At 35.5% G+C, this 20,459-nt stretch overlaps 3 protein-coding genes across 3 annotated transcripts in view; 1 reads left to right on the forward strand and 2 right to left on the reverse strand.

The window, feature by feature from the left end:
• The first annotated feature begins 150 nt into the window (after positions 1-150).
• LOC107007513 (methyl-CpG-binding domain-containing protein 11-like) lies at positions 151-8,355 on the forward strand. The gene is made up of 2 exons (XM_015206160.2): positions 151-332; positions 6,781-8,355. Exons 1-2 carry the CDS (start codon positions 261-263, stop codon positions 8,008-8,010), a joined length of 1,302 nt encoding a protein of 433 aa, XP_015061646.1. The 5' UTR covers positions 151-260; the 3' UTR covers positions 8,011-8,355.
• A 282-nt stretch (positions 8,356-8,637) lies between these two features.
• On the reverse strand, positions 8,638-10,926 carry LOC107007549 (thylakoid lumenal 16.5 kDa protein, chloroplastic). Its single transcript, XM_015206215.2, has 4 exons — positions 10,572-10,926; positions 9,678-9,817; positions 9,526-9,598; positions 8,638-8,964 (listed from the first exon to the last, which is right to left on the reverse strand). The coding sequence occupies exons 1-4, from the start codon at positions 10,879-10,881 to the stop codon at positions 8,855-8,857; spliced, it is 633 nt and encodes a 210-aa protein (XP_015061701.1). The 5' UTR covers positions 10,882-10,926; the 3' UTR covers positions 8,638-8,854.
• A 1,919-nt stretch (positions 10,927-12,845) lies between these two features.
• Positions 12,846-20,459, reverse strand: part of LOC107007539 (TBC1 domain family member 17-like) — a 12,171-nt gene continuing 4,557 nt past the window's right edge. The window contains exons 5-15 of the mRNA XM_015206203.2: positions 20,157-20,241; positions 19,505-19,559; positions 19,002-19,391; positions 17,804-17,863; positions 16,228-16,326; positions 16,040-16,150; positions 15,636-15,707; positions 15,388-15,504; positions 14,861-15,010; positions 13,852-13,952; positions 12,846-13,315 (exon numbers count right to left, since the gene is read on the reverse strand). Coding sequence (XP_015061689.1) covers positions 12,982-13,315; positions 13,852-13,952; positions 14,861-15,010; positions 15,388-15,504; positions 15,636-15,707; positions 16,040-16,150; positions 16,228-16,326; positions 17,804-17,863; positions 19,002-19,391; positions 19,505-19,559; positions 20,157-20,241 — 1,574 coding nt within the window. The 3' untranslated portion in view covers positions 12,846-12,981. The remainder of the gene's footprint in view (positions 13,316-13,851; positions 13,953-14,860; positions 15,011-15,387; positions 15,505-15,635; positions 15,708-16,039; positions 16,151-16,227; positions 16,327-17,803; positions 17,864-19,001; positions 19,392-19,504; positions 19,560-20,156; positions 20,242-20,459) is intronic.

Genomic DNA, 20,459 nt, shown 5'->3' on the forward strand with positions numbered 1-20,459 from the left:
AAAACAACAATCTCAACAATGTTTTTTTTGTTTTGTTTTTTTAGTCAAATTTGCACTAAATTCTTGGTACTTACTAACAAGATTTTGTTTACCCAAGAAAAAAGTTTGAGTAAAAAAAAAAAGTCAAAAAAAAGAAAGATAAAAAAAAAAGTATTTTTAGTTCCTATTTTATAGGAGAAATTGGATATTACACATTTTACAGACAGTTGCTTTGCTTTTCTATTTTTATTTTTTTTTGGGAAATTTTGGTTAGGTGGGAAATGGCGAAATCAGTGGAGAAAAATGAAGTTGTGTCCATTGAGCTTCCAGCTCCTTCTGGTTGGAGCAAGAAGGTATCTTTTTTTATCCTCAGACTTTAAGTTTATGTTCAGTTCTTGAAGTTTTTTTTAGTAAAGTTGCAATTTTTATGTTGAGTTTATGTAAAGTTTGTTTCTTTAGCTTTGTTGTTTGCAAATTTTCAGCAATGGGTTTTGTGGGTGTTGTTTAAATTTGCTTAATTTGTAGTTATCAAGGTTGAATTTTTGGTTTTGGTGAGTGAGGGTGAAAGGGTTTTAGCTTGTTTAGTTCTGATGAAAAGTTCTTATTTTTTTGTTGAGTTTATGTAAAGTTTGGTTCTTTAGCTTTGTTGTTTGCAGTTTTTCTACAATGGGGTTTGTTGGTATTGTTTAATTTTGCTTATTTTTGTGGTTCTCAGGTTGAATTTTTGGTTTGGGTTAGTAAGGGTCGTTTAGGAGATAGGGTTATTCTCAGTATTTTTCATGTTCAGTTCTCCAGAAAAATTACAATTTTGTGAAAGTATGTTTCTTTAGCTTTGTTATTTGTAGTTTTTCTACAATGAGGTTTGGTTAATTTGTTTATTTTGTGGTTCTGAGGTTGAATTTTTTGTTTTGATTATTAAGGGTCCTTAGGAGATAAAGTTTTGCTCGGTCTCTAGTTTGTTTTGATGAGTAAGGGTCCTTAGGAGATAAGGTTTTGCTCAGTCTGTAATTTCTTAAAAAAGTTGCAATATTTGTTGATTCCATGTGAAGTTCGATTCTTTAATGGTACTAGCAGTTTTGAATATGGGTTTTGTCTAATTTTGTGTAGTTATGTGGTTTAGATGTTGGAAATTTTGGTCTGGATAAGTAAGGGTAGTTTAAGACATAGAGTTTTATCTTAGGTTAGGTATTATCGATGAACAGAAAGCACCAAAGAACTGCTATGGAGGTTTAAGAGAGGGGTTTTCTCGGCTTTTGGATTTTCCCAAGTTAACTCCCCATGCTATCTTGAAAAGTTCCATCTTTTTTGTTATTTTCAGTGAAGTTTGTTTCTTAGCTCTGGTTTTTGCAGTTATTCAAAAAACTGGTTTTGTGGGTATGGTTTATTTTTTAGTTTTTTAGTTCGGAGGTTGAATTTTTTGGGTTTGAAGAGCTAAGTTGCTTGGACTCCGGTGCGGATCTAGAGGCTGGATCCTTCATGATCTAACTTTTAGGATTCAGGGTACATATCCAGGTATGTATTGCGGCCCAAATCCATATGACCTGCACTCGAAGCTCTACCCGACCCGAGGGAACCAATCTTAAAATCAAAGCATGAATACAATCTTTAAACCAACCACCTTTCATTTAAAAGAAAATGCACACGGTAAAGAGTTTCTTGAGACTGAACACTGGTGGGCGGTGGCTGCTCTAAGGATAATCCAAGGGCCTAGTGGTGCTGGAGGGATTGTTAGAAATGAGCATGGTCAAATAATCAGTGCCTTTGTGATGCCTCTAGAAATTATGTCCAACAAGGCAACAACATGTGAGAAGCTATGGCCCTTAAATCTGGGATCGAGTGGTGTGTTTCAAAAGGGATAAAAACATTGTGATGGAATGTCATTCTTAGTTGCACACTGACTAGGTTATGAACCACCTTCGAACTTATGGGAGACCATTGATGAAATACAGAAGCAAACTTTTAAATTTGACAACTGGAGTATTTATCACTGTTATAGGGAAGGAAACAAAGTGGCTGACATTTTGGCTAATTGGGGTCTCAGGCGCAAAGAAAAGGTTCAGTTTTTTACTACAACAGGCTGCCTAAAGATGTTAGAGGTGAATTGGAATGGAAAAAGCTCAACTTCCCTCTTTTAGAAGGAAAATACATAGGAATTCTCTCTCTGGAAAGATACATGTATAGCATTCACAATTTTGATGTCCCTTGACTGTTTTATCTTGCTAAATGAATTTTTTTGTACCTCATAATGCCATCTTATTTTTCTAGCTGATTTGAAATCCTACTAGTCCCATAGAATGAAGGGTTTCCCATTCTTAGTAGGTACAGGGGATTTATTCTCTTCTGTTTTCAACATTTTGTTATATATCTATATATTTGCTTCCACTCTCTAGTTGTAGAGATGGAGGAGATTTAACGAAAAAGGGTGAGGAGTTCCATTCATGCATGTACATGAGTAGCCATAGAAAGACAGCCCAAAATAACCACAACTATCTATGGAATCTCTATGACACAAAATGAAATAATTAACCAAGACAAGCGCTGGTGACCAAAAGAGTAATAATAGATGGCCTCCACAACTACAAGTTTGGAGCCTCACCAAAGTATTGACATGGGATGTGGAACAATACTATCCACGAGGCCCAGTCCTTGAAAATTGAAATGGGAGTTGATAAAATATGATACATGCATAACAATTGATATAAGAAGGAACATTTATATCAATTAACGACTGAGTCGGAAAAATTATAAATAATGCAATACATGTCCCCAATCATTCTTTAAACACCACACTTTACGTCTATGTTGCTTGGACTCTTCAAACAGGTACATGTTGAATCCTCCAAAAGTAGTGCATTTTTGGAGGATCAGACATGGTTGCGGCAACAAATTTGGAGAGTCCGAGCAATCTTAACTTTATGTAATCAAGACAAGTTATTCATTTACAAGGAGTACCACACTATAACCGACACAATTGAAAAGTCAATTAGGCTAGTACCTAGCGGCAATTATCATATGCCCTACTTACTCAAGTCGTCTCATCATAGTGCCGCACATAACGATTCAAGTCATGCTAAGTAGCACAATAGTATCCTATCATGGAGGCACTCTGTCGAAGTTCCAAACCATAAGGTCAGTTCTATGCCTACACCAACACGTGTAGTTTCATGACCTAACAAGGAAAATATCCAAGGCCAATCTTGGCGAACTCGAGCAACTCCAAAATAGTTTATATGTTACCATTTCGGCATTTATAGCCAATCCAACCATTTATGAAAGGTTAAGTAATAATAGGTTTAACAATTCATGAAATTCATTTAATAAAAGTAGGTAAAAATTTCACTTCTCCTTACTTAGCTTTAAGAACCAAAACGACATTTCATTTCAAGAATAATGATATCAATAGCACATAGCGTTTAATATGCATGAAATGGTGAAATCCCAACCCACTTGTCCCCACAAGTTAGGATTCACACTTATAACGCATTGCAATATGTGTTTGGGGGAAAAGCTCTGAAGTGTAGTAGGTTTCAACATATCTCGAACCACTTTCCATATTTTTCCCAATGGATCCAATGATGCTAACAATCCACAATCTACATGTCCGAGCTTACGTAAATCATTAACACGTCGCAATAATATCACATAAGTCAGCCAAGTGACTAGCACTTAAATTCCACTTCATAAGTTCTAGGAACAATCTTTATTATACAATTTGAAAGTCAACTCTTTGAATTTTAACTCCAATTCATCCACTAAACGTGTTGTGGAATCTAGTCGCTCCACTATATACCCAAACCTATCACTATTCATCATCTTTACCAACAAACGTCCAATTCCAAGAACAAGTATAGGCAAACTATCCATTGTGTAATGCATATGGTGCTATACTACTAAATAAGAATTTGAAATCGGTCATCATTCATCTTAAGACATCCCGTCAACAATTTGACTCCTCCTTGAATAGTTAGTTCTATAGAGTTCCTTCAACGTGAAATTCCTGATAGCTATTTATGTGAACATATTTTCTCCTGAGTGTGATCTTCTACCTTTTTTTGTAGCTTCCCTTCTCTTGTCCTCTTGTTGTTATGCATTATTTGTCATTGGGTGGAATTGGAAGAAGACCATCGAGACATGCTTGCTCTACTTAGTCTTTAACATAAAGTGGATGAATCTGTGTGAAAGCACGCGAGGGGGGGGAGGAGGGGAAGGGGTAAATTTTTGATGATCAAAACTTAGTTGAGTTAAGCTGAATGCAGTTTCTGCTTAGATAGAAAAAAGATAGCCATGTATCACCTATAATTTAGAAAGAGAATGTGAATAAATTAAGGGCAAAAAATAAAATGACATCAAATGTATTTATACTAGTTTGCGCACCAATGTGGTGCCTTTAATCTCTTTGCAAATGTTTTCAACGTAGTACAATCACTAGTGGTTTTATGCATTCACCACATAATGTTTATCAACTAGCTTTTCTCACACACTTAACAACCAATTACAGATTCTAGTGTGCTTGCTGTCTTCACTTTACTTCAAATTTATAGGGAGCTTGATTTGTAGCCATTTAACCTTCTCTTGATACTTGTTGTATCTTTGACTGTTGTTGATCATTACCAAGTAACTAATGGCTCCTTTCTTGAATTCAATTAGAGCTGTTGTTGTGTAATCCAAGGGACTCTTAAATGTTAGCTGGCCTTTCTGAAATAGAGACTTCTTTTAATTGTTGATTTGTGGGCTTTCTTCCTTTTGGGCTTCAACATTTGATCTCTGAGTTATTCTTCTTGTGTTGGCTTTGTATTCTTTTGTCTTCATATGATCTTTGGGCTTCGTGTTTTGTTCAACCATGGATTGAACCAAGCTTCGTACGGGCAATCTTTCAATGGGATGTTTTTATTCATCTTTATCAACTATTCTGTCTTTTTCTGCTTCAATCAAGAAGTACTAGGGCTTTACCTGCCTCACATTCTCCATTTTCTTTCTTAAATTACTTGTTTCTAAGAAATGAAGGGTGTCTTCGGTAGAAGGGAAATGTTCTCTTGGAAAATAAGAGAGTTTTTACTTATTATCTTGTGTTCGGTATGTAAGCAAAAAATATAATCCTAAAAGCATTTGCATTTAATCTAGACAAATACTCTGCTATGGGAGGTGGGAATGGGGTAGGGGTGTGGGGTGGTGGGGATATAGAGACTACGGGGGATCGAGGTGACGATGAGGTGTGTTGTGGAGGGTGGGGATGACACAATTAATATGAAATGCCACTAGTGGAATTTGTTTTCCCTCCGTCCACTAGGGAAGTCATTTTCCTCATTTTTAAGCAACTTGTTTCCTAGAGAATGTTCTCCAAAAAATTTGACCCACTGAGCATGAGAAAATTTGAAATTTTTTCCTCCATACCGAACACCCGAAGTGTGTTCGTTTTCTTGTACCTTTCACCCTCAGGCCTGTAGAAATGAAGCGTGTATCAGATGTTTCTAGATATGAGATTTTCTTTAAGCTGAGAAGTGAGTATCATGGCACATGTCTATGTGACAGGTTAGGTTCCATTGTTCATCATTTCAGCACAGTAGCTTTGACAGAGTTTTATCGTTAAGATCTTGTTTGGCATCTTTGAGGAACACCTTTTTCCAGGAAAAAAATGTTAAAAGATATGCTCATCTCGTACGAGATTCGGACTATGTTGTAGATATGCTAGAACATTTTCCTGAGATGTTAAAAAATTGTTGAAAGGTATGCCCTTCTTGTATGAGAGTCAGACTATGTTGTCGTAAGCTGGAAGATTTTTCAGAGATGTTGTGCAACGGCATTACTTTGATATGCATGGGTTGGGTAGTTGGATGAGAACACAATTTCCAGTATGAGAAGACAGTTGTTTGATTTGGTGACTTTTAGCATAAAGTAACAGGGCTATTAGCATTTTACGGGTGCTTGATGTGCTAAGGGGTTGTTTGGTTCACGGTGTAGTTATGCAAGGATTGTAATGTAGGGGCTGTTATGTGGTAAATAATAATGTAAGGATTGTGGTGAATGATAATGCATGAATTTTCATAAATATTATTACTATAGGCACTGCTTTATACCTGATTTTGATTTTCTACTGAAACTGCTGTTTGAATGCAGCTAAAAATCTGTGTTCTAACATATCTGGATCTTCAGGGATATAAGTTAAGCAGGAGATTTGAGCCTTTGTTGCTCGTCATCTTTATTCAATAACGGTTTTGTGTTTCAGAAAGACTTCCTAGATTACTTGCAACTCTTTTGAGCCTTCTTTATTTCTTTTCCACCTGAACCGAGGACATTTTGAGGAACTCAAAAGAGAGATTGGAGAAAGATTTTTCAGGAGAGGTAGAGGTAGACCTAAGATGTATTGGGAAGAGGTGATTAGGCAGGACATGATACATTTTTGCTTACGAACGACATGACCTTAGATGGAGAATGTCGAACGGATTAGAGTAGAAGGGAAGTAGGTAGCAGTACATTTTCTTGCTGGCCGTTCATATCAGTAGTAGTAGTATTGCTCCTGTTGTTTCTTGTCCTTCGGTTTCTATTACTATCTGTTGATTTTTTGTACCCTAACTATTGTATTCTTTTGTTGTACTTTCTGTCTTTGTTTAGTTACTATATATGTTGTTTTTTGTATCATTTGTTGTTTCCTTGAACCGAGTCTATCTGAAACAACCTCTCTACCTCTAAGTGGGGGTATGGTCTGTGTGGACTCTACCTTCCCCAGCTTCACTTTGTGGGACTTCACCGGCTATGTTGTTTTTATTTCTATTTAAATATGACTCTCTTTCTGTTCCTCTGCAGTTTCTGCCTAAAAAAGGAGGTACTCCCAAGAAGAATGATATCGTATTTACTGCACCAACAGGGGAGGAGATCACCACAAGAAAACAGTTGGAACAGTACCTGAAGTCACACCCTGGTGGTCCACCAGTAGTGGAGTTTGATTGGGGAACTGGTGAAACCCCAAGAAGATCGGCAAGGATCACTGGAAAGGTAAAGGCAACTCAATCTCCTACAGAAAGTGAGCCTGCTAAGAAACGAGGCAGAAAGTCTTCGGCTTCGAAGAAGGATTCCAAAGACAAAGAAGTCACTAAAGAAACTGAAGCAGCAAAGGATGATGACATGGAGGAAGCTGAAAAGCACGAGAAGGGCACTGCAGCAATGGAATCTGAGGAAGATGTTGAAAAAAAAGAAAATGAGAACCCAAATGAAACTCAAGATGGAGAAAGCGAAGTGGAGAAGAAAGATGAAATCCAATCTTCTGAGAAGGATGTTGTGAAGGAGAACTTAGATGAAGGCCAAAATGTTGATGACAAAGTAGAAGATGCTCAAGTTGAGAAAGATGTTCAGATGGCTGATAATGTTGGACATTCTCAAGATGTTGAAGAGGCTCCTGTTGTTAAAGCAGCTGATGGTCCTGACGCTACTAAAATTAACGAGGAGGAAAAGGATGTACAGGTTCAAAAAGTAGAAAAGGTACTTACTGAAGAAGCTCACATCGAGAAAGATGTTAAGATGGCTGATAATGATGTTGAAGTGGAGACCCCTGCTGATAAAACAGCTGTTGGTCCTGAAGCTACTAATATTAACGAGGAGGGAAAGGATGTACAGGTTCAAGAAGTAAAAATATTACCTACCGAGGAAGCTCAGGTTGAGAAAGATGTCAAAATGACTGATAACATTGGACATCCAGACGTTGTTGAAGAAACCCCTGCTGATGTTCCTGAAGCTACTAAACTAAATGAGGAAAAGGATGTACAGATTCAAGAATCAGAAAACAAACCTAATGAAGAAGCTCAGGTTGAAAAAGATGTCAACAATGTTGAAGAGGCTCTTGCTGAAAAAGCAGCGGAGGAAAAGGATGTACAGGTTCAAGAAGCAGAAAAAGTAGATCCCAGTGCTGCTGAGGAGTTGAAGCATCAAGCAGAAGGAAAGAGTACTGATGATCAAGATAATTTGATGAACATTGAAATAAGTAAGGTGGAGGGAGAAGTAACTGAGAATGGCAGCAATGCCAGCGAGGCCAAGCCTTGAGCAGTGGTTCTCTCTAACTCTAACATTTTGCTCTTTTTGCTTCATTTGGATGACTGTAGTGTTGTCAATTATAGATACTCTGATTGTTCATGAGAGACATCTGTATGCAAAACCATAGATTTAGGTCCTAAATATTGCTCTGTAAGGATTTATCGCCTGTACCAGTACTACTGTATGCCATAGATTTAGACTTTCAGCAGAGACACTAGTTGTGCTGTGGTAATTTGTAGTTGTCCAGATCTGCAAAACTATTGTTAGTACTCAGTAATGTAAGCTTATAAAAAGCCTGTGTTTTCTTGACTACTGCGGGAATTGGCTGAGTCAAGTTGCTGCAGTTTGTCGCGATGTGATTGCGTTCTTACCTTTCATTGCTAGTAAAGTTGTTACTTGTTGCTATGTGATCAAGATGTCATGTGTTCTTGCTATGGAAAAAACTTTTCGTAGAAATGTAGGGTAAGACTGCTTACAGTAGATTTTTTCTAGTCCTACCCTCCCTGAGTAGTTTTTTGCTTAGACCCCGTAATTTTATTAAAAAGTTGATTAAATAATGTTGAATATAGAATTGTATCGGAACTCATAAACTTCACATTTTGGCTCCGTTTCAAGTCCAGTACAGACAAAAGAAGATAACAGAAATCCAGTCATTTTGCTCAGAGATTCAGCTTCATAACTGTTATTCAAATTACATTGTACAACTCAAATGATTCATTTGACATGGGTAAAAAAAGACAATGTAAAAGAATTATTACTTTGTGGTTACACAAACAGTAAAAGAAAGTTAAAAGGTGAAAACATGTTGATATAGACCAAATTCTCTTATAATATACTAATTTCTTTTTTTGCTTCAAAGCCCTTTTAGCTCTTCAATCAACCCTGTTAATGTTGTCCATTTCTCAAATGCACTAGCTGATGCCACAAAAGCTGTTTTTGATCCTTCAATGTCATTCTTAGTAACTGCATAACACACATTAAACAGAGACGATTAGTTAATTTTGCTTTGACAAGCCGAGTTAAGTGAAGACTCGCCCTCTATGTGCTTTGACAAGAGTCTATTGTACACAACCTTACCCTCTATTTTTGCAAGAGGCTGTTACCATATCTCGAACCTGGTCAAATGGCTGCAACTTTAGCAGCCACCACTCTATCAAACCTATGGAATTTGGTATCTGTGCTTTTCTTTGATCTGGTGTCTTAGTACATGGTATACTTACCTAATCTTGAGAGCCTATGTTAGTTGAACTCTGCAAAAATGTGGACTGGTGCATGTCGGATCCTCTAAAGTGATGCATTTTTGGAGGATCCGATACAGGTGTAGCAACATCTTTGTAGAGTCCAAGCAACATAGATGAAAGTTGAGTTTCTTTTTACATCAACTCGCATACCTTTGGGCATATCTTGAACCTAGCTCGAAATTCTTGTTTATCTTTAGAAAGTCCTAGATTGTGATCTAGCGAGGCTAAACATGAGACAAGTTGGCAACCATAGTCATCTTTGGAGTGTCAACGAAAACATTACCTGATGAAACAAGAGAAGATAGCGAAGAATTGAAGGAATCGATCTCTGACTTCTCCTCATCGCTACCACTAAACTGTAACAACGCGAAATATTCAGTAGACATAGACAATGTGAAAGAAAAAATGTGCTTGAAAGGATAAAATAAAAACTACCTTGTTGAGTGCTGAATTAACTTTCTGCAACCAATCTGCATCAGTGTTTTGGCCAAGAACTGAACTTGCTGCAGATAAATCATTTTTCTCTATAGCTTGACCTACTTTACTGAGCTTGTATACCAAATCTTGCAAGTATCCTTCACCATTGAATTTAACAATATGAAAGTTATTAAACATGATATCATGTAACTAAATTTTCATAATAAGTGGAATTAGTAGACAAGTAACTTGCAACAACAGGAGAAATTGTGGTGACAGTGTAAATTGTCTTTACGCTATCAGTGTATATAAGTTAAATCTAATCAAAAAGCGGAATTGACTAATAAGGGTGGTTTGTCAATATTTAGTATCATGATAGCTAATACAAGAATAATGTGCTAATTATTTTCCCATACACATTCGTGTGATTGTGTCAGGTTACGAGTTTGAACTGTGAAAGCAGTTACTAATGATTGTATTAGGATAGACTGTCTACAACACATTCCTCAGGGTGTGAGCCTTCTCCCGAAATAACAGTTAGGAAAGAAGGGGTTCATCTAAACCTCATTTTGTCGGAAAATCATACTATATATACAAGGTCGATTAATGATGAACCCTTTATTGAAAATCATGCCTTCGACACTTGACAATACCTAATACTGTTCTTAATTCACTAAATTGTGTAGTAAGAGGTACTTCACTCAAATTACAACATAATGATTCATAAGATTAAATAAAGGCAACTCATAACTTATTAGATTTGTAGTGAAGCGGTAAGTACTCCTTCATTCTTAACCAGAGGGTCTCGATTTGAGCCCGGAAGGTCTTTACCCTACATATAGTTGATCTTTTCTTGATTTCACCACTAGAGAAATTTATTAAAAAACAATAAAATAATAATTATTTTTTTACCTTTTTCCTTTGAGGAGGAATTGACAATGCCTTGTCTTTCAAGCCTTTTTTTTCTATCCTTTTTAACTTTTTCCATCAACTCATCATCCTCATCAGCTTCTAAAATTGCAGCATTTGCATTAAAAGTTCCATTTCCAGTTAAAGAAAGCAACAAACTTGATGCAAGGCTAATTGATAGACTTCTCTTGCTAATCATTGAACTAAAATTACATACATTATTCTCTGCTTTGCACAAAATTATTTGTTTTCTAGTGGAAAATGAAGATGATGGAAGAAAAGGTTTAGGATTTGAGAGACACACAGTAGCCATTTTTTTTCTTTTTATTTATTTCTGTTTATTTTTTCTTGTTAATATGGTGGCATTGTGACAAGTTGGACTATAGAGGATAAGATTACAAGATTTCCCTCATATCATAACCATTCTCATGTCACTAAAATGTTGAGGGTATTTTGGTCATTTCAGCAAAGATAAAAACTTGAAGTATAGTAGGTGATGCATTGGGTTGGACGGTGTAATAATAATAATATATTCAGTATAATTATATAAATGGAGTCTAAAAAGAATAGGATGTATGCAAATCTTACCCCTAAGGGGTAGAGTGGTTGTTTACAATAGAGCTTCGGCTCAATAAAAATGTATCCAACATGGGAATTGTAAGATATACAGGGCCACTAAAAGTCATCGCTTAGGACCGCATATTTTTTTTGGGACCCCAATTTTTTAAAAAATACTTATACATATTACTTAAAACTATATGTATTTTTATATTTTTTTTAAAAAAAAACATGTAAAAAGTACTCCCGCTGTTCCTATTTAGTTGTCCACTTTAGAAGTGACACACATATTAATGCACCAATTATTATCATAGGTTAGTTACAATTTTACCCTTAACTTAAAAAGATTATGCAACTTTCCAAGTATAATAAATGTATTTTCTGGTTCCACAAAGCATGCATTACAACTTAGTAGTATTAGAAATTTTCTAGAATTAAATATAGGCATATTAGGAAAAAAAATTGTTGTCATTTCTTGATTTGTTAAAATGGACAAGTAATAGGAACAAATATAAAAGGAAATATGGACAAGTAAATAGGGACAGAAGGAGTATAAAAAAACAAAATAACCATTAGTTATCGAGTCCGGAGCCTAAAGGGTATAAAATATTAACAAAAATTTCAAAACGGTATATAAAATTTTATATTAACCAAAACGGCAAAATCGCTGGAACAACAACGATTTACTCCACCTAGAAAAAGCAAAATCGCTGCAACTGCAGCGATTTTGCAAAATGTGAAAAATTCAAATCGCTATCTAGGCAGCTATTTTCAATTTTGTTTTAAATTTTTTTTCTTTTTAAAAAAAATCGCTGCCTAGGCAGTGATTTCCATTTAAAAAAATTTTTTAAAGAAAATTAGGCAGTGATTTTCAATTTTTTTTTAATTTTTTTTTTAAAAAAAATCGCTGCAATTTTCAAAAAAAATCACTGCCTAATTTTCTTTAATTTTTTTTTTAAAAAAATGAAAATCGCTGCCTAGGCAACGATTTTCAAAAAAAAAATCGCTGCCAAGGTAGCAATTTAATTTTTTTTTAAAAAAAAAAATCACATTTTGCAAAATCGCTGCAGTAGCAGCGACTTTGCTTTTTCTGGTGGAGTAAATTGCTGTTATTCCAGCGTTTTTGCCGTTTTGGTTAATATAAAATTTTATATACCCTTTTGAAATTTTTGTTATTATTTTATACCCTTTAGCTCCGAACTCATTAGTTATCCTCACTTATCTAAGGGAATGAAACATTTTTTGAAAATAATTTTGTCAAGTGAAAAATTGTGTTTCCTCATTTATCTCCTAAAAACTCTATTATCTTCTCATGTTGAATTGTGCAATTTCCATTATTCAATTTCATATTGTGAGCTTCCATTTTGTAAGTTGGTTCTTAAATAGTACTCCCTTCGTTTAAAAAACAATGTCCCTATTTCCTTTTTAGTTTGTTTAAAAAAAATGTCCTTTTTTCATTTTTAGCAACTCTTTAACTTTAATTTTTCATGTGGCATGTTTAAACCACAAGATTAAAGAGCGTTTTGATACATTTGACATAACTTTAATTTAAAACAACAAGATTAAAAAATTTTCTTCATTTTTTTAAACTCCGTTCTAAGTCAAACTAGATCATCCTTTTTTAAACGAAGGAAGTATTAAAAAATGACCCTTCTAATTCTAAAATTGACTTCATTATAAAATCTGTGATTACGATTAAAAGCAATATGAATATACTCATTTATCAAGAAAATGATAATTTAATTATTAAAAGACTTAAAAGAACTTCAAAGTCTATCATTATGTAATTAAAATATTTATATTTAATCAGATGTTACTGTAGTAGAGGGACAAAATGGTGATCTTCCTACTTATATTATAACATATGATCATCATCATCTTGTTGGTAATACATTGAAGCATCGTCAACTGGTAATGAAGGTGGAGTTCCAGGAGGAATGCAGGATTCACCATTTTCGCCGGCACATATACACAGAGCCTCTGCATCCCTGAGGATAGCATCTAGGTCGATATGACCACTCAGCTCGTTGATAAATTTCAGTAGTGTGTCGAAATCCATCCCCTCTCCTATTATTTTGCTGCGATGTCTTTTCAGAATCGCGACACACACATACAGATGAAGGTGCTCGCTCCCATAATGCGTCCATAATACCTCCCACAATCGCATCGTTTGTTCAAATTCAAACTCCCTACAACAGACAAGGTATCGATAAATAAACTACTAAACAAATACCGAAACATCAATTGGTAAGACAAAGGGAACAACAGTAAGTGGCGTTGCACATTTGAAAGAAAGAGGAAGGAAGAAATGGGACAAACAACTTGAAAGAGAAGCTAAAGTTCTTTCTGATTTCCACTTTATCAAATGGAACACTACAAAATTATAAGATTATTTTTAAAATGGTAAGTACAGATCCAAGTAAATGGAATATAAAAAAATGATGAAAACAGTGTCTGTAACTTGCCTTTTGAAATCTCAAAATGTCACAAGGTCATAGAAAATAGTTATGAGAAATATATGCACAAAACCAGAACTAATAGCAAGTCTATGGAAATCTGAAATGGGCCTTTGAATCTAATTACTCACTTCAGCATAATTTAACAGATAATCAATGGTATGAGTTTGTGTTAAAGAAGAAACCAGAGCATACTCGTATATACCAAAGTAAATCATATAGCGGATGGCCAATAAAATATAATTTTTTAAAGGATTACTACTGCTTGCCTTTTGAATTGAATAAGAACCCATCGGAAGCAGAAGAAATAATTCAAGCAGTCCTTCTGTTTGAAGTAATTATGCAGAGGGATGTCCAACAACTCGACCAACTGCAAAAACATAGTAAGAACACCATTTTTTGTAAGAAAGCAAACCATTTATCAGCCCAAAATGTAAAAATATACTACACAAGTACTCCCTCTATCTCCATTTATGTGGCACAATTCCATTTTTAATTTGTCCCCATTAAGAATGTCTGCAGTTCTCATTGAGATGATTATATAGCCACACCAAAATCTTAGGTTTGTTGTAGACCACAAGTCTCAAACATCTTACTTTGTTTCTTAACTTCGGGTCAAGTCAAACGGTGCCTCATAAATTGGGATGGAGAAGTATATAATATAACTGGAAAGAATTGGAAGGAATGGGAACAAGAAAGAACTGGTGATGGCATGGGACTATGCACTCGCTGATCAATCATTTGCTACAAGATCCAGATAAACAGGCAGACATATTTATCATAAATACAATGGATGTGTATCAACAATAGTTAGGCCTTCTTAGAGCATGTAAAAAGCAATCAAACTATTCCTCCATTTGACAACCAAAACTCGATAGTTTATTTCAATAGAACTCAATTTTGAAAGGCAAGTGCTATTTTACAACTAAGAACGGAGCATACTCAAAGTGGAGGGGTAACACCAAAGAGACGGTCAAAAAAACTAGGAATTATCAGCACTTTATTTTACTCTATGGCTTTCTTAGATATGCTTGGGACATAAACACATGCCAACAACTCCTATTTGGGTTTACTCTTCAAAACAATTATTCCAGAGACAAGGAACAAAGTCGGAAGAATACAGGTCACTCTCTTCTGTCCCCTTGGAATAGATCTCTGGTTAACTGTTGCGTACAATCTGTCTGGGGTTCACTGGGAGGTAAATGCTAATGCTAGAACCTTAACAGACTAGCAACAAGAGAGCGGAGAGGAGGAAAGAGAAGGGAGGAGAGAGAGAACCTTTGATAATGCAAAAAGCTGAGAGTGCATTCCATTTTGGTCACGGTTAAAGTTTGGTCCAAGTCGTTCCATCAACGCCACAAAGCACCAAAATGTTTCTGATTCATCTCCCATAACAAACAATATTGGTGAAAGGAGATCGCTCATACCCTGCAATTTAATTCGACAGAAACAAATTTTCATTTACCAATCAGCGAGAAACCACGAAAATAAAGGAAAGGTGTTAAGTTGCACAGAGAATATTTGAGCAAAAAGGGCTTCCATAATAAGATAGAGTGTGGTACCATGATCATATCACACCAATGAACTGTTTTTTTGGAAAGATGAAAAATCAAATGATAATGAATAAGATAGGCTTGGTAATATCAGATAAGACATGTAACATAAATTACATAGAATCTGAACGACAGTGTCTTCCAATGATTAATAAAACAGAGATGTCACATATGATCAAATTGTTTGTAATACAGCATGAACATATTGATCAGTGAAGAAGCACACATGTTAAGCTTAAAGGAAGAAGTTACCTGACAGTAACCCAAATCAAAGTTGTAGAATGAGTATGTCAGCAGTATATCACGCAAACATTTAATGTTTGGGCTGTCATCCTCTTCATAGAATGAAACTGACCTATCAGTCCTCACCTTACATATCAAACATATTAATAACCAAATAATAGTATTACTGGTTGTGAATTGCAAGGATGTAAACGTGCATCTTGGTTCTCAAACAAAATAACTTATAGGCCCGCGAAATGGACAAATTTGACACATACCACATCTTTTTCAATGAGGCCTCTCCTCTCTCGGAATTTTGTAAATCTTTTTGCCTGCTCCTTAGAGATGCTCTGTTAGAGAGACGTCGATAAACATTAGAATTAAATTAACACTCTTAACACAATTATCTCAGAGACAATCTTCTTGTCATGGGAGCCTTCTGGACAAAAGGAAAACATAGGGATAGACTTCCCAAATGAAACATTAAAATTACAAGAGCATCAAAACAGAAGTAGGAAAGAAAAGGATCTTATAGCACCTTAACAGATCTAGATATAAATTATCGCTGTTACAAGTGAAAACATTTTGCTAAAAGGAAAACACCTAGAAAGATTGAGTAAATGAAGAATCAGAAACATTTTACTTTTCAACCAACCCTGCCCAAGCTGAGAATATGACAAACCTTCCATTGGTTTTTTATCGTTTCATATTCTGACTTTTTGACGGACACAAGGTATTCCCTCTCTGCATAAGTTGAATCATATGAATAGTATCCCAACAGAAATCGCCACACCTGCCATAAGGACACATAAGTACATTCATGCTCAGAGAGACAGATGAGGAGCAGTGTGGATATTTACAAGAACAAACCTCTTTACGTAGATCTGGTTCGACTCCACCATAAAATATTCTCTTTCTTACTGCTTCTGAGTCTGTGACTCTCCCTTCGGAGTCCAGGAAAGCAGACCACTGCATAAGGAGCAAAACATTTGGAACTTAGTCGTGAATGTAATCACAACAATAGGATAACATCAGAAAACATACAATTTGTTAAAATCAATGCAAAAAATTGAAAATATAGATGTCGTTGAAGATAAACCAGATGTGCAGTAATTGACAATGACGAGGTAAACCTTGCCTCTGGATTAACCATTGTTAGAACTTAGAACAATCATGCTAAGAAAATAATACACATCAAGATAGAATTTAAAATTGTATTAGGACATATATCTAATATCTGCCACATTGAACACAAATATGTGCATAGGTCATATAAACTTGACTTCCTAATTTGATATACAATTGATCTCGGACAATAAGTACACTCACTGAATGACGACTTATTAGACATCATAAATTTTCTTCTAACTTATGATGCAACATTAACAGTTAGGTGAACCGTCTTTCTTGGAAAGATTTGTTGTACAAATAGTATACACACGTGCATAAACACATAAAATTATTGAAAGTTAAAAAAAGCAAAAACATAACGATCTCAAAAGAAAATCACAAGAACCAATATATTTTTTGCATTTTGCATTTCAATGGACCATAAATCTAAAAACACATAGGTTCTCCCAAAATATTTGAGAACATTCTGAATTGCCAAAAAACCACTAATTAAAAGTGTTTGAGAGACTAGCTTTGAACATGGACAACATAACCACCGCAAAATTTTATATAGATGCAATCTTGCAAGAGATCGTCTGTATCAAAACTAGTTCAATGTTCTAAGTTCTAATATAGCTTAGTTTAAACCAATGCCATAAATGTCATAAGAGTGAATTCTAAAGTGAGTCACTATATGATTAGCTTAGAGACACAACATCCCCCCCCCCTCCCTCTTTATAATTAGTGACACAGTGGCCCAACACTGATCAGCTACTCATAAATTGATCTGATGTTTAGAGCTGTAAATTCTATTTCTGAAACACATTCCCTGGAAGAAGCCCCAATAATCAGTTTATCTATATCACGCCTTCAATGAAGAATTCATGGGAATCCAAACGATATAATTGACTTGAACTTCCCAGAGAGAATTTCTTTACTTAAGCAAAGAAGTTTCTACATGATAAAATAGAAAAAATACAGAAATGAGTTAGTTTACTAATGCTACTTCTAGATCAAATAGGAATCCCTTCTAAAACAATGGTTACAAAACAGAGATGTACAAGTGGAAAAATTGATCACCCTGGGACCTGTCACGAATCTGGACATTTGCATACTCCGATAAAAAAATTGAGAATCTATGACGCAGTTAAGTTCAATCTGCTTAAAACTCAATGATTTTAGTTGCTTCAAGGCAAGTGATCATGGCCATTGGCAATTAGAACAAAATGAGATAGACATGAAATGAATGTTGAAAAAAAATTCTTGGGCCTAGCAGCCATTGTCTTAGCATTTAATAAGTGCAAGCTGAAAAATAGATAAAAAGATAGTCATCTACCTCTTCTGTTCCCAAGGGGGGTTGCCGTGGTTTTCCCCATACTAGTGACAGTTTGTCAAACTGCAGAAGAGAAACTGGCATAGATTAAAAAAAAGAGTAAAGGAAGAGGATTAAATGCAATTGTAACTTGTTCATATACTTATAAAAAGGAGATAATTAATCTTGAAATTAACTCAAGCCACCCTTGCTAGAGCTTTTTTACATAGCGATGAAGAGGAGGGAATTAATCCATGGGGAAATCAACACCCACCTACCTGATGAAAATTTGGACAGCTCACTAAGTGAGCACTCTGAATCAACACCCTTGCTAGATATATTCATATTGTTGGTAGGCGGAAGCTTAGGCAATAAAATGTTATTTTTATTTTTCTAAGGATCTTAGGCAAGAAAATATAATTTGAAAAACAATCCTCAAGCATAATGGACAAGTTGGTTGGTGACTAGGGCACGCTACTGAAGGAGAAGCACAGCTTATACATTTTTTATCAGTAAAAAACATATCAAATACTTTTTCCTTCTCTATCTGACCTGGAGTTTGGGCTAAACATGCATTCCGAAACATCAAGAAAGGAGATTGAATTGATCATTGTGGTTCCGTTAGGAAAAAGGTTGAAGTCAATTTTGAAGGATGTCATAGCGCTCAAGGTAAACATAAAGTCAATGGGCAGAAATTGAACTCTCTTTTTCTCCTGATAAATAAGGGGTGAAGTAGCATCATTTCATTATTAAATGTTTCATCTTTCTCATACCTGGATGTCTAATTATTTCAGAGAAGTACATTTAATAGTCATGTCGACTCATAATACAAGGCAAACTTATTTTCTTATAATTAAATCATGAGTATGACAAGATTTTACCATTTTGAGAAAAGGATAGCCCTTTAGGAAAATCAACAAAGCACCAACACTATGAATGCACTAAGCCACATGCCAAACTAATTGGCCAATGAACATACGAATCCTCTTTGCCCAGTATGGCCCATATGGCCCTGTTTCACACCAATACTAAAAAATTGAATTAATGTATATAGTAGGAGTTCTAAGGTTCTTTAAGTCCCACAGTCCCTACACTGATATACACAGCTATAAAAAATGAAAAGGGCTTCTGGAAAACCCCAGAGTACTAATGTAAGTGTACAACATGACTAACCGTCTGATTAAATGCAGGAACAAAGGTTGTTTATTTGCAAGTTTCTCACCTCCAAGGGATCCGCAGGCACCGGAACATCCTCAGGAAGCTTCTGAGCATCATTAGATTCGGCAATGCGAGGATAATCATATGTTTTTCCATTGTGATTCCTCCTGTCATTAGAGATGAAACTATCTCCCTGAGCTTCACCAAAAAGTTGTGATGTCGTTTCACGAGCAAATCTGGTCACAAGAGAAAATTTCTCTAGTACTTGAATTGACAAATCTCGAGCAGGATCATTATGTTTTTGTCTTTGCCTGGCATTTTGTTGAGCAAGTGCAGAATTTCTATCACAAGTTTCCCCCTCTGTCCAGCTAGATGGGGATTCGCTAGCAGCAGCTGATGATGGACTGTTAGTTACAGAAACAGCCCTAGGAAGTTCCAAGGAGGAGAGAGTTCTCTGTAAGAAGCAAATTAATGCATGAGCAAAAGTGACGATTCATGAATCATGATGAAGCTCCTCAGAGAAGCTGTTTAACTGGTTTAACAAATGATAGATCAAACTGGTCCCACCTGGAGTGGATCTTGAAAGTCGTTGACAAGAAATACATTAGCATCATCGGCTGATCTGGAAAAATATAACTCACCAGTAAGAATGGAAAGGCCTTCAGCCTAAAATCAAGTTAACTCTCCCACTACTAGTTCATTGCAACAAGAGATACTTGAACGAGAAAACATTGAGATCCCAAATTTCTAGTAGTATGATAAGATATACTTTTTGACAGGCTGGCACCAGTTAAACCTGAAACGAATTCGCAGTTGGTATACCTGTAGTTCAGCTACTTTAAAAAACTGAAAAGAATTCATAGTCGGTGTCCTGCAATTCAGCTGGATTACCATTGAATGTCAGCCAGAGGTAACACCATACTCTAGCATTTGGAAATGACCTTAACCTTCCATGTACCACGTCCTTACATTTTTTTCGAAACTATCTCTCAGTCACCAAAAGAAAAGAGCAACTTTTTAGATGTTTCATACGACATGGCTTTTGATTTTTTTACTGAGATAAGTATCATTCATTAGCGGACTATCTAGTTTTACTTTCTATTCTCATCTTATGAATTCTGCCCAAAAAGAAAAAGGAAGAGATGAATCTGATTTATTAGTTGAATTGCCTAGTCATGACAATGACGAAGACGATGCATAAGAGAACAAATAAGTTCACCTCACAAGATAAGCATGCTGCTTAATTGTTGCAAGAAACTCCCGCACACCGCCATTGTAGAAATAAAGCGGAGGAAATGCTAGTCCTGCAAATGTGGATGTAGAAAGTAAACACAATATGCAACAACGGGCATACAACAAACTGAAAATATGATGATAAATAATATAGAATCCACTAGAACTCTAAGGGGAAATATCATAAGGTAGGTAGCATACAAGAATCTATCCATCAAGAAGACATACATAAGCATTATTAAATTCTAAGAAGAATCTACTTCAATCATCATGATTTCCTCGGGGGGGG

Source organism: Solanum pennellii, chromosome 12 (genome assembly GCF_001406875.1).
Source record: "Solanum pennellii chromosome 12, SPENNV200".
NCBI lineage: Eukaryota > Viridiplantae > Streptophyta > Magnoliopsida > Solanales > Solanaceae > Solanum > Solanum pennellii.

Coding starts and splice junctions, on each gene's coding strand:
- LOC107007513 (XM_015206160.2), top strand. CDS start 261: ATGGCGAAATCAGTGGAGAAAAATGAAGTTGTGTCCATTGAGCTTCCA. Junction 333..6,780: donor CTTCTGGTTGGAGCAAGAAG/GTATCTTTTTTT, acceptor GTTCCTCTGCAG/TTTCTGCCTAAAAAAGGAGG.
- LOC107007549 (XM_015206215.2), bottom strand. CDS start 10,881: ATGGCTACTGTGTGTCTCTCAAATCCTAAACCTTTTCTTCCATCATCT. Junction 9,818..10,571: donor TTCCTCCTCAAAGGAAAAAG/GTAAAAAAATAA, acceptor TCAATGGTGAAG/GATACTTGCAAGATTTGGTA. Junction 9,599..9,677: donor TTAATTCAGCACTCAACAAG/GTAGTTTTTATT, acceptor GCGTTGTTACAG/TTTAGTGGTAGCGATGAGGA.